This window comes from Limulus polyphemus, unplaced genomic scaffold, assembly GCF_000517525.1.
Source record: "Limulus polyphemus unplaced genomic scaffold, Limulus_polyphemus-2.1.2 Scaffold504, whole genome shotgun sequence".
In the NCBI taxonomy this organism is placed as follows: Eukaryota; Metazoa; Arthropoda; class Merostomata; order Xiphosura; family Limulidae; genus Limulus; species Limulus polyphemus.
In genome coordinates, this window is record NW_013666114.1 from 441,660 (window position 1) to 460,353 (window position 18,694).

The following is an 18,694-nucleotide window of genomic DNA, read 5'->3' on the forward strand; positions in this document are numbered from 1 at the left end:
GTTTTTCTTCATTACCCATTCAAGCCGTCTCCAACCATTATTAGTCTCAAAGTGGGTTCCTCGTCATCGAATTTACTTACACTAACTTGGTCGCCTATATATATTGCCCGAATGATCCCTAGAACTTTATACAAACTGTGAGACGTTATGATGTAACAACATTCACTTAAAGCAAAGAGAAAAATTCAGAAGTTTCGAGTAGCATAACGTCTATTCACAACAATTGAATTACTCAACAAATGATTCGTACATAGTTGCATAAGCAAACTTTTGCTTCATCTGACATACTTGGCACTTATTAAATACATAGTTTTTTGTTATTGCACGAGTTTTAAGTAATCTTATTTCATTTTACCTCCAAAAGTAGCACTCTTTTTATAGATTTCTGTTTTTACGTCCCTCTTCCAGGTTTTAGATATATCTTGCATCAATGTATGTTGAAACCTCAAGGTGTTAACCATCGTGTATTTTATTCTTACATTAACTTAATATTTGTTGTTTAAGGCATAGTTTACAAATACTGATATTTGTACTATAGGATAGTCAATATAAGTATGATTGAAAACATTATGTTTTGTTTTGAAAGTAATGGCGCCAGTACGAAATATGTTTGCAAACCTCGAAAATATCTTTTAATGTTCAAAGACTAAATAGAACCAGTCCTATACATGAATATGCCTTGAAGCAATAAAGAAACATGATATATTAGTGGTTATTAGGTGTGAAAGAACATAACGATAAGACTGGTGATCTATATATATATATATCATTATTCTTTAGTTGTCCAATATGTGTTTCACGAAAGTTTAAATTTTTCTTACTGAAGAACCCGTACTGGACTTGTAAATAATGATGTAGTTAGATTCATTTTCAGGCGTATAGTGATACAATATCCCCAATATTCCTCTTAAAAGTATTTTAAAACAGTAGGTTTTGACAGGTTTCAAATTCCATTATGCTAAGTTATAGTTACACAAATAAAACGCATAGTTTAAACGCTAGTTTCATAAATTTTGATACGACACAAAGTACTCTATACCAGTAAACAGAACATTATGAATATCATTGTACTTGATAAAAACAACAACAACTTTATCTAACATTCCCTCTGTTGTGTATCTTTTTTTTATTTGGATAACTTTGAACGAAAGTTAAAACCGATTGGTCTTCTTTGAATGTAAGAAACAAATATAATGCGCTGAATTACAGCAAAGCTTTAGTGATATAATGAGGTATTGTATAACGCATTAAATATCTCACTTCTTCTTTTACACTTATACCATACGTGTAAATATAACAAGACACTTACAGGATATAATGTGATTTTCTTGTAAGCAAGAATTAAATCAGATCGTCTTTCTTAACTTGTGAAACTTTTATTAAAAGATATTTAGAACTTTTTTTTGGAATGGTAGTGGCGAAATAAGAACCAGACTCATGTTAACATGAGTGAAGTTTGCAGTTTTGGATATATCTTAGAAGCACTTACTTCCTACAGTGGTGAAATTCTCCTTGAAGATGTACAGGTATCCACCCATCTTTACCAAGATATCCTCACAGAGTGTGGAGTTTCGAGCATTTTGTGGGTTAACAGTACCCTTTCATATACTATTCAAATTGAACTCCCAAGAAATACAGAAAAAAAAAAAAACGAAACTCGGTATTGAAGGCTTATAACGCTAAAAATCGGATTTCAATACCTACGGTGGGAACAGCACAGATAGCTTATTGTGTAGCTTTGTGCGAACAAACACACCCACACAACTCCTGTACTTCATGTATTATTCACGTAATTGCTGCTGGCTCAGGTCCTGTATTTATAAGAACAGTTGAACTCAGTATACGCTATCGTACCAAAAAACTTATACCTCTCTGTCTCCAAATGTAGTACTTAGAATATACGTATTGTATTTTATGATACCTTAAAAAATCACAACTAATGGGAACCTAATAAACCTAGCTTAGACAGTCTTATATCATTTTGCACAGCTTTTATTCTGAGTACTTTATTCGCTATGAATTTGGACTGGACTTTGCTATAACTGATGTCCAATATAAACTTAAGGGAGGGAAGGTTTTCACTCGTATATAATTAATAGTGAATCATGTGCTCGTCATGATTACATTGATCTGAGTATTAAGCACAAGAGAGTTGATAATCTTATATAATATTCATTCAAAGTGTTACAGATCGTTGTAGCTCGCGACACAGTCACGTTTCCTTTGAATTTATAATGATATTTCAGATAGAAATGTGAAGATCTTAATAGTGAGGTACATAACAAAGACAATTACGAACTATTCCAAATATAACTTCGAAGATTATACTTTAAACACTATCAATAACTTCTGTTTTTCCAAACTACTATTGTTCTTGATGTAGTTTTATAGCCTCTCGATTTCTATTCAGATGTTCTAGAACTTAAAACACGAAACATTAACAAAAGCTAACTTTAGTAGCGATAGCAATAAATCTTAAATGCAAAAAATAACAGTAAATTGAGAAACAGTTGCATGTTACGAAGAAACAAAGTTCGATCTGAATAAGACTCCAGTATTCAAGCCGAAACGTCGTCTTATTCTGGAAACAAGCAGGAGCAGTCAAAAACGCTAACTCAATACACTGTAATGCAAAAAGAAATAATAATAACAACTAGTTATAGTAATCTCAACTGCCTATTAATGACGTGTTTAAGCAACAATAGTAACAAACTAAAGTGGATATTTTTACTTTACTTTGTTTATAATTGATTTAATTTCGCGCTGAGGCTGTTTTATCTTCGCTATAGGTGCAAATTTCGAATATACAGGCTGGGTTTCCATAATAGGTCAAAAACACCTAAGAATTCCTTATTCACGCTGAATTCTCATAAGAGTTCACGAATCCCAAATAAATCCTTATACAGGCTAGGCTTCGTAAGGATTTGAACATCCCTAAAAGCTTTTTACACAGGTTTGATTTTCTAGAATTTCCCAAACCTCTAACAACTCTTTATATTGGCTGGATTCTCATAGGATTTCACAAACTCCTGACAATTCCTTTTATAGACTGACTTTCCATAACATTTCAAAAACTCCTAATAACTCTTTATACATACTGAATTTCCATATTATCTCAAAAAAGTTCTCTACATGATTATATTATGTAATTAGGTGTACGAAACATCGGTTGAGGTTTAGAGAAGTGAGAAAGCAACCAGATTTTAGCCAGTCCCTAACTGAGATTAGAGGTCTACAGTACTAAGTTATTAGAAAATTGTTGAAGAAACCGTCTGCCTGTTTTTTTTTTATTTATTTATTTCAGTTGATTCTGAAACGTTGCAATCAAATTAAAGGAAAACAGGTGTGTTCGACAGGTGTGTTTTTTAGAAGGTAATATAAAAGGCGGGCGATTAGCAGAGGGAGAAATAAGACCAGGTGATGTGAGGGAGATAGAAAAGTGAGAGGAAGGTGAAGGAACAAAAAATTACTGTAAGAAACAAAACCTAGTTATAAATGTATGTGTGTAGATTATACTAACATACAACGATTTTTTATGTGTATTAGTGTGGTATTTTCAGGTAAAGTCTCGATAAGTATCAGACAGGCAAACCCACAAAAAGTCATATATTCAATCAAGAAGTAAAGGTAGTTACGTGAGAAATAAAGAGGTTGGAGAAATTCAAATGAAAATTATATTTATTTAGAAACGACATAAAAAACAGTATGCGTACCTGCGTAGACAAGTAGACGATCGCCTCTATTGGATCATTCAATAGCTCACCAGCTCTACCTCTGTCAAAATGAATCAATGCCATACTAATCAAGATGAACTCCAAGTAGAGCTGAGTAAAAGTATTGTGCCTAGATTTCAAACATCACCTTGATTTTTTTTGTCTAGTGGATGACCCCATTTCGTGACCTAACAGCATTGGCAAACTATCAGTTTTAGTTGGCGCCATAGTTCAGCAAGTAAAGGATATTCCAGTTTAACTGGTTTTAATTCAGGTTCAAAATATTCTGAAATATCCTTTCTGGAGAATACGTCATCTAACATAAGAACAAAGGGCTGAGTTGACTCGAACAAGATAATATTAAACACCTTGAACCACGTGTTGCTGCTATAACAGTGCAGAATCTAGATAATCAATAATTTGGAATAATTCTATATTATTGTAGAAGGTAGGAAACCCATAATATGCCCGTATATCACATTAATATAAGTCATTTCTTGGTAGAAATAAATACAACTCTAGTAGTGTTGATGGGAAAGGAAAGTGCGAGTATAACACAATCAAAGTGTTCTACAACAGACTATATATTTATTCATAAGCTGTGTAATATTGTGAAGTTATTTTCGCTTTTTACATGTTGTAGATCGCTTCTATAATAATCCACCATCTTCATGACTTCATAGTCAAATAACCTAGAAGTATAAATACAAAAGTTATGCCAGGAATGAAAGGATCTCTATAAGTAACAGAATTTTCTCCAGGTTGCATAGTGGACGATTGGAGGACAGTGAAGGTCAGAGGAAAATCGCCCGATCACTTGTAATACTGCTAACCACAATGAGTAGAGTGACAATGCACACCAATAACCAAGAGAAGAGTGAATGATAACACACGTCAAATGTCTACTACTGTTGCAGAATAAGTGCATGAGTGAATAAGTGCTATTTTCACAGCATGAGTTACAATGGAAGAACAGTTAAAATAAAAACATTCCTCGCTTCAGGTAGTGTCGTAAGTCGATAGCACTGGGTATCACAGCACTATTACACCGTCTTGTCTTATGGCACTTTGTTTTTCCAAAGACTCAAAATTTGCACAATTACCAGATATTGGACTCACCTGAGTTTGACGACTATCATCCCAAGAAATTTCAAAAAATTTCGTTTACAAGCCACAACAATCATGGAAGTATTTTTGTTATGGTTTGGATGTTATTGAAGCAGGTCACAGCTAGCAGTAATCTATGTGCTGCTCGTCACATTTTTCGAGCAAGGTCTTCTACCAGCTTATCAGACAAGACAGCGTTATCATGCAAGATGGGGCTTACATACATCCCGAGACACGAGCAATGACTTGAAGGTCATAGTATTACTACTCTACCGTAGCTAGAACAATGGAGCTTGAGTAGTTCATCCTTGATCGTTCCATGCGAAAGCGTTCCAAAGTATTTCTATTGATACCCTCAGGAGTGAGTACAATCCAACAGACCGAGACTAAAGATCGTGTAAGTATGATGTATAACCGTATTTTTATCTTAAATACTGCAAAGAGTAGATCCACAGAATACGAACGTAATCTTAAACCTTTTGATTCACGTTTGTTTATTTAATGAAAATGAATTATCTATGGAATGGGTATCTATTTACTTATAGGTAGGCTGTATATAATACATCCATATCTAAAATCATACATGCTTGAACTTTCTTTGTATTCAAAGTTTTCATTGAATGAAGTAAAAGAAGACTTCAAGTTTTTAAACTGTTCAAAACATCAATCACCGACTTTAATAAGTCGAGTTGTAATTTATTTTTTTAACTTTATAGCCTTTCTTCCGACAGTATCTAAATAGCTAGACGCAATTAATATTCCAATATTGAATTAACGAATACAAATTGAGAATTCAATGCGAAGTGGCGGAATAAAATATTCTCATTTTAAACTCTTAACAATTATACGCAAGGAATAGATGAATTACGTTCAATGAAAACATTATTTGTATGAATATTTAAGTCTTTAGAATATTAAAAGTGGTACATGAAACTAATGACTATTCCTCCTAATCGGATCCACGTATAATCTACAAAATTAGAAACATTTTTTAACTTCTCTATTTAGTTTCAGAGCTTCTTTCAAAGTACATAAAAAACTGTCCGAGCTAGCCATGCAGTAGCCGAAAGGAAAGGTAGCTAGTTAACAACACACACAGCCAACTCTTGAGCTATATCTTTTCTGATCAAATAATGGAATTTGAATGTTAATTTTATAGCGTAAAGTATAGCGAATCATAACTTCTCGTATTCACAATCTAGATACACTAATATACTAGTAACAAAACGTTTTGTTCTAAAATGGTTGGAATTTAGGGATGGAAAAAAAATCAGAAACTGGAGAGTATTTGGGATGGGAGAAGAATCTGCATTACTGTGTATGAATGGTGTAATGCAGGAATTGGTAATACAGATTTTTCTCCCATCCCAAATACTCTCTAGTTTCTGGTTTTTTCTATCCCTAACTCCTACAAATTTTAGAACAAAACGTTTTTGTTACTAGTTTCTGCATATTTTATAAGTCGAAATCTTGGCTTCCAGTTTGGCTGTAACTTCTAGGTGGAAGACATCATTTCACCAACTTATTCAGTTCTGTTCTACAGAGAGCCATAATATAATCTATATAATCTATAGATGTTACTTCTTGAAGCAAGATAAGTCATGACCAGGATACTGCGCGGCGCGGTAAGGAGTATACGGTAGATTATCTAATTCCATATGACACACACAATGGCTTACTGATCAGAGACCATGATTAGCACTTTGGGCTGTAACTAATCTATCGTGGATCACTTGCTGCTCTATGTATCAAAAGGCACATCCTAGGAAGTAGTGGAGTGATTTGGTGTGCAGGCTGGAAGTAGGTACACTATGGAGAATATTTCTGCTGCACGATTTCTAGACGTCAAGGAAAGTTAGCCGAACTTTAGAGGCAGTTTCGTCCTTGATTAGTGAAGAGCTTTTCGTCTCTATCCCTTTAGTTGGGGCGGTCTGGCATGGCCAGGTGGTTAGGGCGCTCGACTCCCAGTCTGAGGGTCGCGAGTTCGAATCCCTGTCCCACCAAACATGCTCGCCCTTTCAGCCGTGGAGGTGTTAAAATGTTACGATCAATCCCACTATTCGTTGGTAAAAGAGTAGCCCAAGAGTTGGCGGTGGGTGGTGATGACTAGCTGCTTTCCCTCTAGTCTTACACTGCTAAATTACGAACGGCTAGCGCAGATAGCCTTCGTGTAGCGAAATTCAAAACAAACAAACAAAACCATTTAACGTATAGGCCGCCATTTTTAACCGGAAACACCTTTACATAGGGATCGCTACTGTGCTCCCTGATAAACATACAACTTACATCTTTCATGATGCTGCAAAAGACAAGTCGAATCTGATAAGATTAGCATCAGAGGCTGCGTCATCTATTGATTAATATGCGTATTGGGCAATAGTAAACAATCTGTATCATTGCACATATTTTGTACTGTATATAACCTATCGTGGGGATCTAGGTGTGAAAGGCACATCCTAGGGAGTATTGAAGTGTGCAGGCTGGAAGTAGACACACTGCAGCTCATGTGTTACAGCTGACGGAAAGGGAGAAAGGAGATGAAGGAAATCGGTGTTTTTGCGGCCCGTTTCCTAGACGTCAAGGAAGATTAGCCGAACTTTAGACACAGTTTCGTACTTAATTAGTGAAGAACTTTCTACTCTCCCTTTGAATAGGTTTTTATCGATGTCTTAGCGTGCTCGCTACCTTGTTAAAAATGTACAGACCGCCAATTTTACCGGACTCATCTCTACAAAGGGGTCTCTACCGTGCCTACTGAAATGGTAATACTTAATAAGGAAGAAAGGGGAAAATTATGTTTAAAATTTGTCATATATTTACCAATATGTCCACATAAACAAACTATGATAAATTTAACCAAGAATATTGTTTCAATTTTCATCTTGCTGATGTTATCTAGTTAGGCCCCTTACAAGAAGCGCTATAACAAGATGTCTTGCATGGTATGTCAACGAAACCCTCATGTTATAGCTAACTATAGCTCTCATACAAGGGGCGATATAATAGATTTTACCTTACAAATTTGATACTAAGCATTTTGATAGGTATTGCCTTTTTCAAATGTGGATGCTATTGTTTCTTGTAAATAGTTAATATAAAACTCATACGTTACCTGCTGTGGTAACAGTTCTGTGCTAGTTCTTGTTCGTGTGGGGGTTGCGACATGGTTTTAACTCTGTGTCTCAATGATACTCATATATAATACGATACGATAATACGAAACATCGTGTACGGTACACTTCTTTCATCTAATAATGGCCACTTATTTATTTTACAGTACTGATAAGGGTTGATATTAGAGTTAAGTGATATATATCTTAAATATACCAGAATACTTCAAATCCATACTGGAACCGAAATATTAATTACTGTAAGATCTCAGAAATTCACTAAAATATGCTTTGAGATATTTTTACATGCTAATTACATAATTAACCCTATTCCTTGTGACTTATCGGATTTAACACGTATGGGAGAGTGGATGGTAGTGGATTCTAGAAATAAGAACGGAAAAGTGTGAACACGACATCCAAACTTAATCACAACTTAATTCTGACAATGTAGATTTTGTTCAATCACTAGGTTTCCAGACCTATTTGCTAATGTCATCAATATGGCGGCTTAAGCAATTTTTCTGCTTTAGCATACCTGATTCAGCTAACCATAGTTTTACTTCTAGCCACTGTTTGTTCGTCATACGTTAACGTTGAGTAGCCTATATTACTGGTAACAACACCAGAATATGTATTCGACATAACGGTATTTTTTGTCTTTACTAATTGATTATGTAACGTAGCCTCAAGTAACATATAGTCCTCTTCATAACATTATTGTATTGCGATTAAATAACATCCAGAAGTATAAAACACACGTGCGGAAGTTAAGGTTTTTCTTTATTCGAATTCCCATTGCAACCTTCAGAAGAACCTTTGTAACTTTTAAACATGATTTTTACTATTAACGTTTCTACTCTCTGATTCGTTATCAGAAAGTCTTTCTGATTATATTATGCTTTAAAATGAACCAGAGCCATTTTGCTTGCTGCCACAAAAAGAAAAGAATAAAATAAAATGCATCTGGGAGATGCATATCCAGTCAAATGACCCAACAAAGGCGTAAAGAGTCTCTGAATGTGGACAAGATCAGCCTTATTTTGAGATATTTCAATCAAAAACCCAGACTTTGAACAGCCAGCACCATTTCTCTTACCCTTTTCTTCATTCCAGCTGGCCACGAAGACGAAAAAAATGTCTTCTCCACTACTTGTACAATTTGTTGTATTATTATTTCGTAGCTTTACTACTACTATGTTTTCTGGAAATTTCCAAAAGTAAAGTTGTCATTTTTTCAAAGAAATTTCATTAAATTTACAACTTCAACACGATCCCGACTTCTGACTTATCAGGCTGAAGACTAGTTTGTATTTCAGTGAGTGCGAGAAGTATGTAAATTAAGTGACTTTAGCTAATTTGCATATGAAACATTTTGGGGAAATGTTATAAAATACATGAGTTCGGTTTTAACGATAACAAGTATAGCTTGGTCCTAATTGTTTTGATCCTAGTTAAGATACATAAAGTTTTCAACAGATACATATTTATGTATGTAAGGTATTAACTAAATGTCTCTTACCTTATTTCGTTTATACAGTAGATGTAATTCAGTTTGAAATTATTTACTGTATTCTACAAATTGTACAATAAGTTCTCCAGATTAGGAAATTACACCAACGTATCTTATGACGCCTTTGGGCTTAAGAGTTTCCACACCATCCGTGTTTCTAAAAAAAAAAAAATCTCAAATTAGAACTGTCAAAATGCTCTGAATTATATATATTATTGGGTTATAAAAAGAACTTCATAATGGAAATATTTTGTGGTTAATTTCAATATTTTTATAAATATATATTTAAACCTGATGCTGTAGAATAACAAAATATATAATTTCTTAACATAATTGCTTTTCTGATGCGCTAATGACTCCATCCTATTAGTAAACAAGGTCAGTTTTATAGCGCAATAATGACTCTCTACCTTTACTTATCTAGGCCTCGTCCACATGCGCATTAATGGGTCTATCCAGCACTTACTGATAAAGAAGAAAAGAAAAAAAGTTCTTTGGTTCAATAGTGACACCCTCGCGCCATCTAACATATGTTAGATAAACAACGCTGCTTTTTAACGCATAAATTACCTTCTTCCCTTAGCTAAGGAGATCTACTTCAGAAGATATTATTTAGGGACTCCATTCAATTAGTTATCAAAGTCTAATAATTATTTTCTATTAGTTATCAAAGTATTCCTTATGAGATACAATTTAGTGCTTTTCTTCCATTATTTTTCAAAGTCTATTTTATAGGACATTACTGAGTGTTTATTTTATGTTACTTATCAATATGTACTTCATGGCATTATATAGCAATTCTCTTTCATTAGTAAAGCAGGTTTTCTTTGAACTGGATATATAAATAATTAAGTGTTATTGATGAAAAATATGCAATTTTCAGTTAACACATGATACTTTCCATTACTTAACAAGGTTCCAATTATTATATACTAGTGGGTTATTATTCCTATTTAAAAAAAGACTTATTCCCCTATCGTCGTGGCATAGCAGTAAGTTAGTGCTGTTACTTAATAAGGTCTCAGTTGTGATTTATTAGTAAGTTATTCTTCTTATCAAAAAATGTTTCTTCTATAATTCTAGAGAGACTACTTCAAATTTGTCAAAATTTTGTTTAATTAATGTTTCTGTTTTTATTATATTTAACGGCATAATATTGTCTAGATTGACAAAAGTTATTTATTGCTACTTTGAGATTAACAAATTTAAGTGTCAAGTTAATATTTTCACAATTCTTCAAAACTTCTGATGGAACTGAATTTTATCAAATTCTAAATCCTCTCTTACCGTTTTACGGATATATAATAGAACCTTATTACCATATCTTTCATTTGTAAGTATAACAGTGGATTTACGTGCAGAAAATCTAAGTGTCATACCACATTTCAATCATTGCTTTTGACATCCGTAATCGAATTAAATAAAATATCTATTCTCTCTGTTTTTATATTTATTGATAATGTTTTAATTTCGGCATTGAATTTTGTACAATTAGAATACAAAAACTTTAGAAAGCAAAATACAAAAGTATCGAAACATGGGATTTTACTTGTATAATCTTGAACATTTTAAAATTTAAATCAAGAACAATATCATCCTTCTATCTCTTTTAATCACCTCTTTATTGTTTTATGTTAAATAAATTCAACATACACATAAAATAATATCATAAAGGATAGAATATATCTAACATTTAGACAACAAAAACTGAAACATTATAACAAAATATCCCTCTTATTTCATGAAACACATAAAACATCCACAGCCTGAAGACCTAAACTATAATTTTACTAAATTAATATTAAACTTAAAATACTATACTAAATTTAGTACTTGTTTAAAAGATACAAATTAAGTAATATTCAGTGGGTACAGAGATAATTGTGGCGTCTGAGGTGGGCTTTTCGCACTCAGAATATCAGTAGCTTGAATAACTTGCCTTAATTGGCCATCTGAATATACCACGATAGCTCTCAAACTTCGACAAAATTCATCATTAAGCAGTTCGAAATAATTTCCTTATGAAATCAGTATCTAATGTTATAAACTATTAGGTGATATTAATATTAGAAGTTTAACAGCTGAGCTCGTATCGTTCAGCCATGGCTTAAGTTTGTTGATCAGTAATGTCTCTTTTATACCTAAGCTATTCTTATTACGTGCTCCAGTGACTTATTTATCCTAATTTATTCAACGGCGGTTTCCCGAGTTGTATCTTTACGAAATCTTCGTTTAAGCTAGTGATTATATCCAGTGTCACGTTCTGTAACTTAGTAAGTTTCTAATTTGGGTAAAGAGATGTTCTCTTAGCTTATTTAACGGCGGTTTCTTTTTTAATAAAACGTTATGTTAAGTTATTGACACCAGTGTCACGTTCTGTAACTTAGTAAGTTTCTAACTTGAGTAAAGAGATGTTCTCTTAGCTTATTTAACGGCGGTTTACTTTTTATATATATAAAACGATATGTTAGGTTAGTTACGTTCTCCTATTTATTTACAGAATTGTTTTCGTGAAAATTTATGACTCTTGTTCAGAAACAAGGTTTGTTCTTTTGTTATTAACTGGGGTCTTTTTTTTTCTTTCAAAGTATGTATTATATTATCTCCTTCTGTTAAAGCCTTATCATTAGGCCAGAGAGTTCATTTCCTCGTAACACACTCGGACAATATTTTTCAGGATATGTCAATATTTTAAATGTTTGAAGATGGTGAAGAACCATAATAACATAGACCACATTGAAGGAAACTGTTTTTTTGAAGAGCAAAGTATGCATCCATTAATTTCAAACAGAAAATATATACTTAAAATAATCAGTTTTTACGTTCTCTCTGAATTTTAGCAAAACACTAGACTCTAGATGGAAAAACAGGACGTAGTGTCACCAGATGGGTCAGCGGTATGTTTACGACTTATAATTCTAAAATCCGGAAATAAATTATCCACGGTGGATATTCCATTACGTAGCTTTGCGTTAAAATAACAACAACTCTTTATATAATATTTTGTTTTTGTACATTATTCAGCTAGAATGATAGATATTACTGCTTATACTAAGTAAATCATACAAGTAAAACAATATTATTATTGTTTCTATTTAGTAAATCACACAAGTAAGATAACAATTACTATTGTTTATATTTAGAAAATCACCCAAGTAGGATAACAATTACTATTGTTTATATTTAGAAAAATCACTCAAGTAAGATAACAATTATTATTGTTTATATTTAGTAAATCACACAAGTAAAACAATATTATTATTGTTTCTACTTAGTAAATCACACAAGTGAAATAACAATTACTATTGTTTATACTTCGAAAATTACTCAAGTAAGATAACAATTATTATTGTTTATATTTAGAAAAGCACACAAGTGAGATAACAATTATTATTGATTATATTTAGTAAATCACACAAGTAAGATAATAATTATTATTGTTTATATTTAGAAAATCACCCAAATAAAATAACAATTACTATTGTTTATATTTAGAAAATCACACAAGTGAGATAACAATTATTATTGATTATATTTAGAAAATCACACAAGTGAGATAACAATTATTATTGATTATATTTAGTAATTCACACAAGTAAGATAACAATTACTATTGTTTATATTTAGAAAATCACACAAGTAAGATAACAATTATTATTGATTATATTTAGAAAATCACACAAGTAAGATAACAATTATTATTGATTATATTTAGTAAATCACACAAGTAAGATAATAATTATTATTGTTTATATTTAGAAAATCACACAAGTGAGATAACAATTATTATTGATTATATTTAGTAATCACACAAGTGAGATAACAATTACTATTGTTTATATTTAGAAAATCACAAGTAAGATAACAATTACTATTGTTTATATTTAGAAAATCACTCAAGTAAGATAACAATTATTATTGTTTATATTTAGAAAATCACACAAGTAAGAGAACAATTATTGTTGTTTATATTTAGAAAATCACCAAAGTAAGATAACAATTATCATTGTTTCTACTAAGAAAATCACACAAGTAAGATAACAATTATCATTGTTTCTACTAAGAAAATCACACAAGTAAGATAACAATTATTATTGTTTATATTTAGAAAATCACCAAAGTAAGATAACAATTATCATTGTTTCTACTAAGAAAATCACACAAGTAAGATAACAATTATTATTGTTAGTGCTTAATATATTTCACACATGATGCCTGACAACATAAAATAAGTATTTTGTTTAAAATACATGAATAAGAAAGAAAATATGTTTTCTTATATCAGGGGCAGTACATCACCATTCACATAGTTTCCTTGCCTTACTTTCTTTTTAACTATGTCTAATTGTTTAGATTCCCTTTGTTATTATATTCAACACCCTAGTTTAAACCACTTATTGAAAAAACGATGACATTGTTCTGTCTTACACTTTTATTTTTACAATGAACTCTTGGGTGTTTTTTCTCATTGTAAATGAGTATTTTTGTAGTTGAGTTGTTTATTGAATATTGTTTAGTATTTCAAGAAAATTGTTTTGTCTTTATTGGAGAATTTATTCCATCTGTGTCGCATGCACGCTAACTTTGATTACATGACGTTTAAGCACAGCACAAATTCCTTTGGCCTCTTTCTCTCTCTGTGAACGATAAAATTCTAAACCCATTGTTAGTGGCATTCTCCAATCAAACATTGATTTGTGTTTCTATTTTGATCTTCGTCCAACTAGATCACGTGCTCAGATGAAAGTTTTCTAAGCTGATGGTGTATATATATATAGTGATAAGTAAGTGAAGTGTATCTAGAAAAGAAGTTTTTATTTCGCTTCTGGCTACACTTACAAGTTACCTTAGCCATAACGTCATCTTCGTGTTGCCATCATCGATAAAGCACGGACATTAACAAAGTTTAAAAGAGAAAGTACTTTCACAAAGTGCAACCCATAAATGCAAGGTTATCCTAGGTAAATGTTTATTATACTATAACTACCTGACTTCCGTTTCAACACCACATCTTGGTTGATAGAAGTGAATGTAACCAAATTAATGTAAACATATATCTTTATCCTGCAATAAATGTTATCTAGCTCAAATATCGAGCCAAACTACCAGTCAACTTGACTATCTGTAACTCAAACTACCACGCCAGCTAGTTATCTAGCCCAAATACTTAGTCAAGCAACAACTGGTTATCTATATCTCAAACATTCAGTTAAACTACCACTCCAGCTGGTTATATATAGCTGAAACATCCAGTAAAACTACATCTGGTTATTTGTACCTCAAACAACCAGTCAAACTACCAGTTCAGGTGCTCCGTTTAGCTCAAACGTACAGTTAAATTACCACTCCAACTGGTCATATATAGCTCAAACATTCAGTTATACTATATCTTGTTATTTATAGCTCAACTATCCAATCGAACTACCAGTTCAGCTGGTTGATAGTATTTAGCTTACATACCAATTCAAACTACATCTGGTTATTTATAATTCAAACACCCAATCAAACTATGAGTCTAGTTATTTATTTATCTCGGATATCCATTCAAACTTCATCTGGTTATCTATAGCTCAAACATCCAATCAAAGTGCTAATCGTCTTGGCTATCTAGTCCAAATGTTCAGGTAAACTATCACTTCAATTGGATATATACAGCTCAGGCATCTAGTCCAGCTTAATATTAAACCGAAGAATCTAAAGTCTGACTTATACTAAACTCCAAAATTCAGTAGATCTATCAGTCTAGTCGATTATCACATTCCAAATTCCAATGAGGCTCTAAGTCGATATGGATATATATCCCAAATATCTAGTTTGATATCATGCTTTAAGATCCAACCAGAATATTTCAAGTACGATACTGTCCAATGAGAAAAGAAGTCGTATACCATACAGCTAATTATAAAACTGAGTTTATTCATAATTTATCCAAAATAACACGTTTTCTAGATTAAAATATTTAGTTTTAATTTATCTGTATTGTGTGAATCATCGACACTTTTATAATTTTAAAATAAAATAAAAACTTAAACGTCAACGTTCTCTATAACCACTCTTCATGTTTAGACGCGTGTATGTTATCTCCAGGAGATATGTATGGCATTTTTTTATATTATTCACTTCCCACATTGTTAAATATTCTTTGATTCGCTTTTATTCGGGAATCATTAGTGAGTAGCTGAATTCCCCGAAACTAGCACAAGTTAGTTACATGTGGTAAAGCTAAAAACAAGATACGCCTGTCAGTTATTTTTCGTCCAAATATATGATTTTAGTTATAGAAGAAAGAACTATAATGTACTTATATATATTGTCGTTTGATAAAACATGAGAGTCTGTGGTTATGACGACAAAATATTACCCTTTGTTTGTCCCAGTGAGCATTAATGTACCTATAAGAACAATGTTGAGCTATCTGTTGTATAGAAGACAAGGAATATTGTCATTTTCTAAATATACAGAGTAACCGTCGTACCTAACAAAACACATTCGTAATGTTGTTTCAAAAATAGCTACCTCTTCTCTAGCTTAATAATTTAGAGGTAAAGACATTATTTTGTGCATGTAGTGTGAAGTAGAACATCACGTTAAGTATCTCGTGCATTTCCAGAGTGAGGTGGAACATCACGTAATGAACATGTCAAGTAAAATTCCAAAAATTATTACTTCCTAAATATATATATATATATACACGCACACACACACACATATATAGAGAGAGAGCGTGTGAAGTAGAATACTAGCATTTATGAAAAAATCTACAGCATTTAACCTTTACTAATGTTTTCCAATAAGTTAGTGTTTTAATCAAACTATACTCAGGTGTATATTAAGTTTAGGGACTTACAACATAAAATCCATTCTTCGATTTTCTGCAGTTGACGGAAATTAAATACCTCGTTGTGTAACTTCGTGTTAGGAATATTTTCATGAATTTGACTGAACTCAGAAACAAATATGACTCCATAACTAATTCTAACCCATACTGTGAGAGAAAACATACTTGGAAATAATTTTAAATACAAGACATACCCCTAGACAATGAACCACAAAATAAAGACAGACAAAAATATGGCTTAAATAAAAGTTGCTATATTTTTTCCTACTAATCCTGTTCTTAATTAGTTTGACTCATATTCATAAATAGTAGTGTAGCGATTTCTCAACAGCCCCATAAAATGAAATAAATGGAGTGTTTAGAGAGACAAGCTGACTATACCTAAAACCAAATATTTTAAAACATTTCGTAATTCAAATATAAGGATATCTCAATTAAACACACTTAGAAGTCAAGGTTCATTAACAAAGTTGTTTTTCGGACAGAAGATGTGACCTTTTCTGAGGAGATTAAGTTCTTCATCTGAAAGAACTATGTTTGAAAGATTAATTGTGTTTGACCCTGATGAAGAAAAGGTCCGTCTTTGGAAAGCGCTCGGGTTATAGTGTTTTGTGTTTGTCTTTAATTGATTTTTTTGAACCTATGTATTTTCCTAACATCGTGAATCAACTTTACGTTTAATCTGATATTAAAATCAACAACACTGTTTCAGTGAACGTTAATTCAGAATAATTATACATATATATATTAATACTTACGTTTAACCCTTGGTGGGCAGAGCACAGATAGCCTATTGTGTAGCTTTGTGCTTAATTACAAACAAACAAAACTTACGTTTAAAGTGAACTGTTAGTTTTGTAAAATATATTGAGACGTAATATTTCCAGTTTAATAGGACTATTTATGTACAATATAAAATACTGCAAAATTAGATTTTCAATTGATTGTTTCACGTGTTTTATTAAGAAGAAAATTATATATCCCTGACACGATTTACCAATGTCATTCACAGGGATTTTGGTTTTTCCTTTTCTATTGGTAAAGCCCTTTTCACTGTCCGTGCTCTAGTTGAGCTATCATTGTTGATTTCCCTTTTTTTCTTTCAATAACATATAGTGGCTCAGGAACGATGGATACGGACACAAAGGGACGAAGAGCACAACGGTTTCCGAGTCTTCGGCTTGCTAACGGCCGTATTAGTTGTGGGACACCCTCAGAAGAAGAGATTCGTTCACCACGTAGCCTACACAAGGAAGAATCCATCAAAATTAGTGTTGAAAACACAGACTCGCTGGTAACTGCCACCGGAGACGATGATCCGGCACTTGTTAACGACTATATTATGTCTGAAATAAATTTTAAAGATGGGCGATCCAGTATTGGGGGAGGGGGCCCAAATAAGGACGGCGGTAATGAAAAGGACGACGTTAGTCTATATGGAACACCCAAGGAAGAACTGGCCCCAGTACTGGCGGAAGCTAAGGCATCGTTTATGCGGAATCAACTGGAAGCGCTCTTTCAGCCGTCCGATAACAAACTCGCTATGAAACTGTTTGGAAGTAAGAAAGCCCTTATGAAAGAACGGATCAGACAGAAAGCTGCCGGACACTGGATTATCCACCCTTGTTCTACATTCAGGTAAAGTGTATTAACTCGCAAACTAACCCTTACGTATAGCACATAATGCTTGATTAAAACTTAAGATCCTTTGTTTGTTTAAACAAATTCAGAAAGTCTGATGAACCACCAATGTATAATATGTAGTTTTTCATTATTTGTTTTTACTTTTTGATTTTTTCTTGGAATGAAATGCAAATTAAACCTTGTATTTATGAATTAAGTGTAATATAGTTAATCTCAGCGTTAAATGAGACGTAATAAAGTACATTTTAGCCTTATGAATGAGGTGTAAGAATATAAACCTGACCTTTATGAATTACATGCAAGACTGTGAATCTCACTATGAGGTGTAATACTTTGAATTTCAGCTTTATGAATAAAGTATAAAAATATGAATTGAGAGTTAAAGACGAAAAACAATAAGTAATGATTCGGTGACGAGGAACCCACTTTGAGACTAATAATGGCTGGAGACGGCTTGAATGGGTAATGAAGAAAAACTTTAATATAAGTCTAACATAAAAGCAAATGTACAACGTTTCGACAAGGTTATGTCATCATCAGGTACAGTAATGGTATTATCCGTATTGTAAGCTAGGACAGACATAATTTTGATATACAAGAATGAGCAACATGACGTAACAATATTTTTTGAGCTACGTTAATCATAAAGTGTAACAGTGTAAGTGTCGGTTCAGTAATTGTTTACCTTTTCACATGACGTTGTATACACAATACAAGTACAATGGTAAAAACAAAGATCAGGAGAGAACATCTGAGGTGGTTGAAATAT

At 32.5% G+C, this 18,694-nt stretch overlaps 1 protein-coding gene across 2 annotated transcripts in view; it reads left to right on the forward strand.

Annotated features, from left to right (window-relative positions):
• The window catches only part of LOC106458720 (potassium/sodium hyperpolarization-activated cyclic nucleotide-gated channel 2-like), a 130,335-nt gene that overhangs the window by 30,940 nt on the left and 80,701 nt on the right, over positions 1 to 18,694 (forward strand). For both annotated transcript variants that reach the window (XM_022384993.1, XM_013918260.2), the window contains exon 2: positions 17,398 to 17,919. In XM_022384993.1, the coding sequence (XP_022240701.1) occupies positions 17,398 to 17,919 (522 nt within the window). The remainder of the gene's footprint in view (positions 1 to 17,397; positions 17,920 to 18,694) is intronic.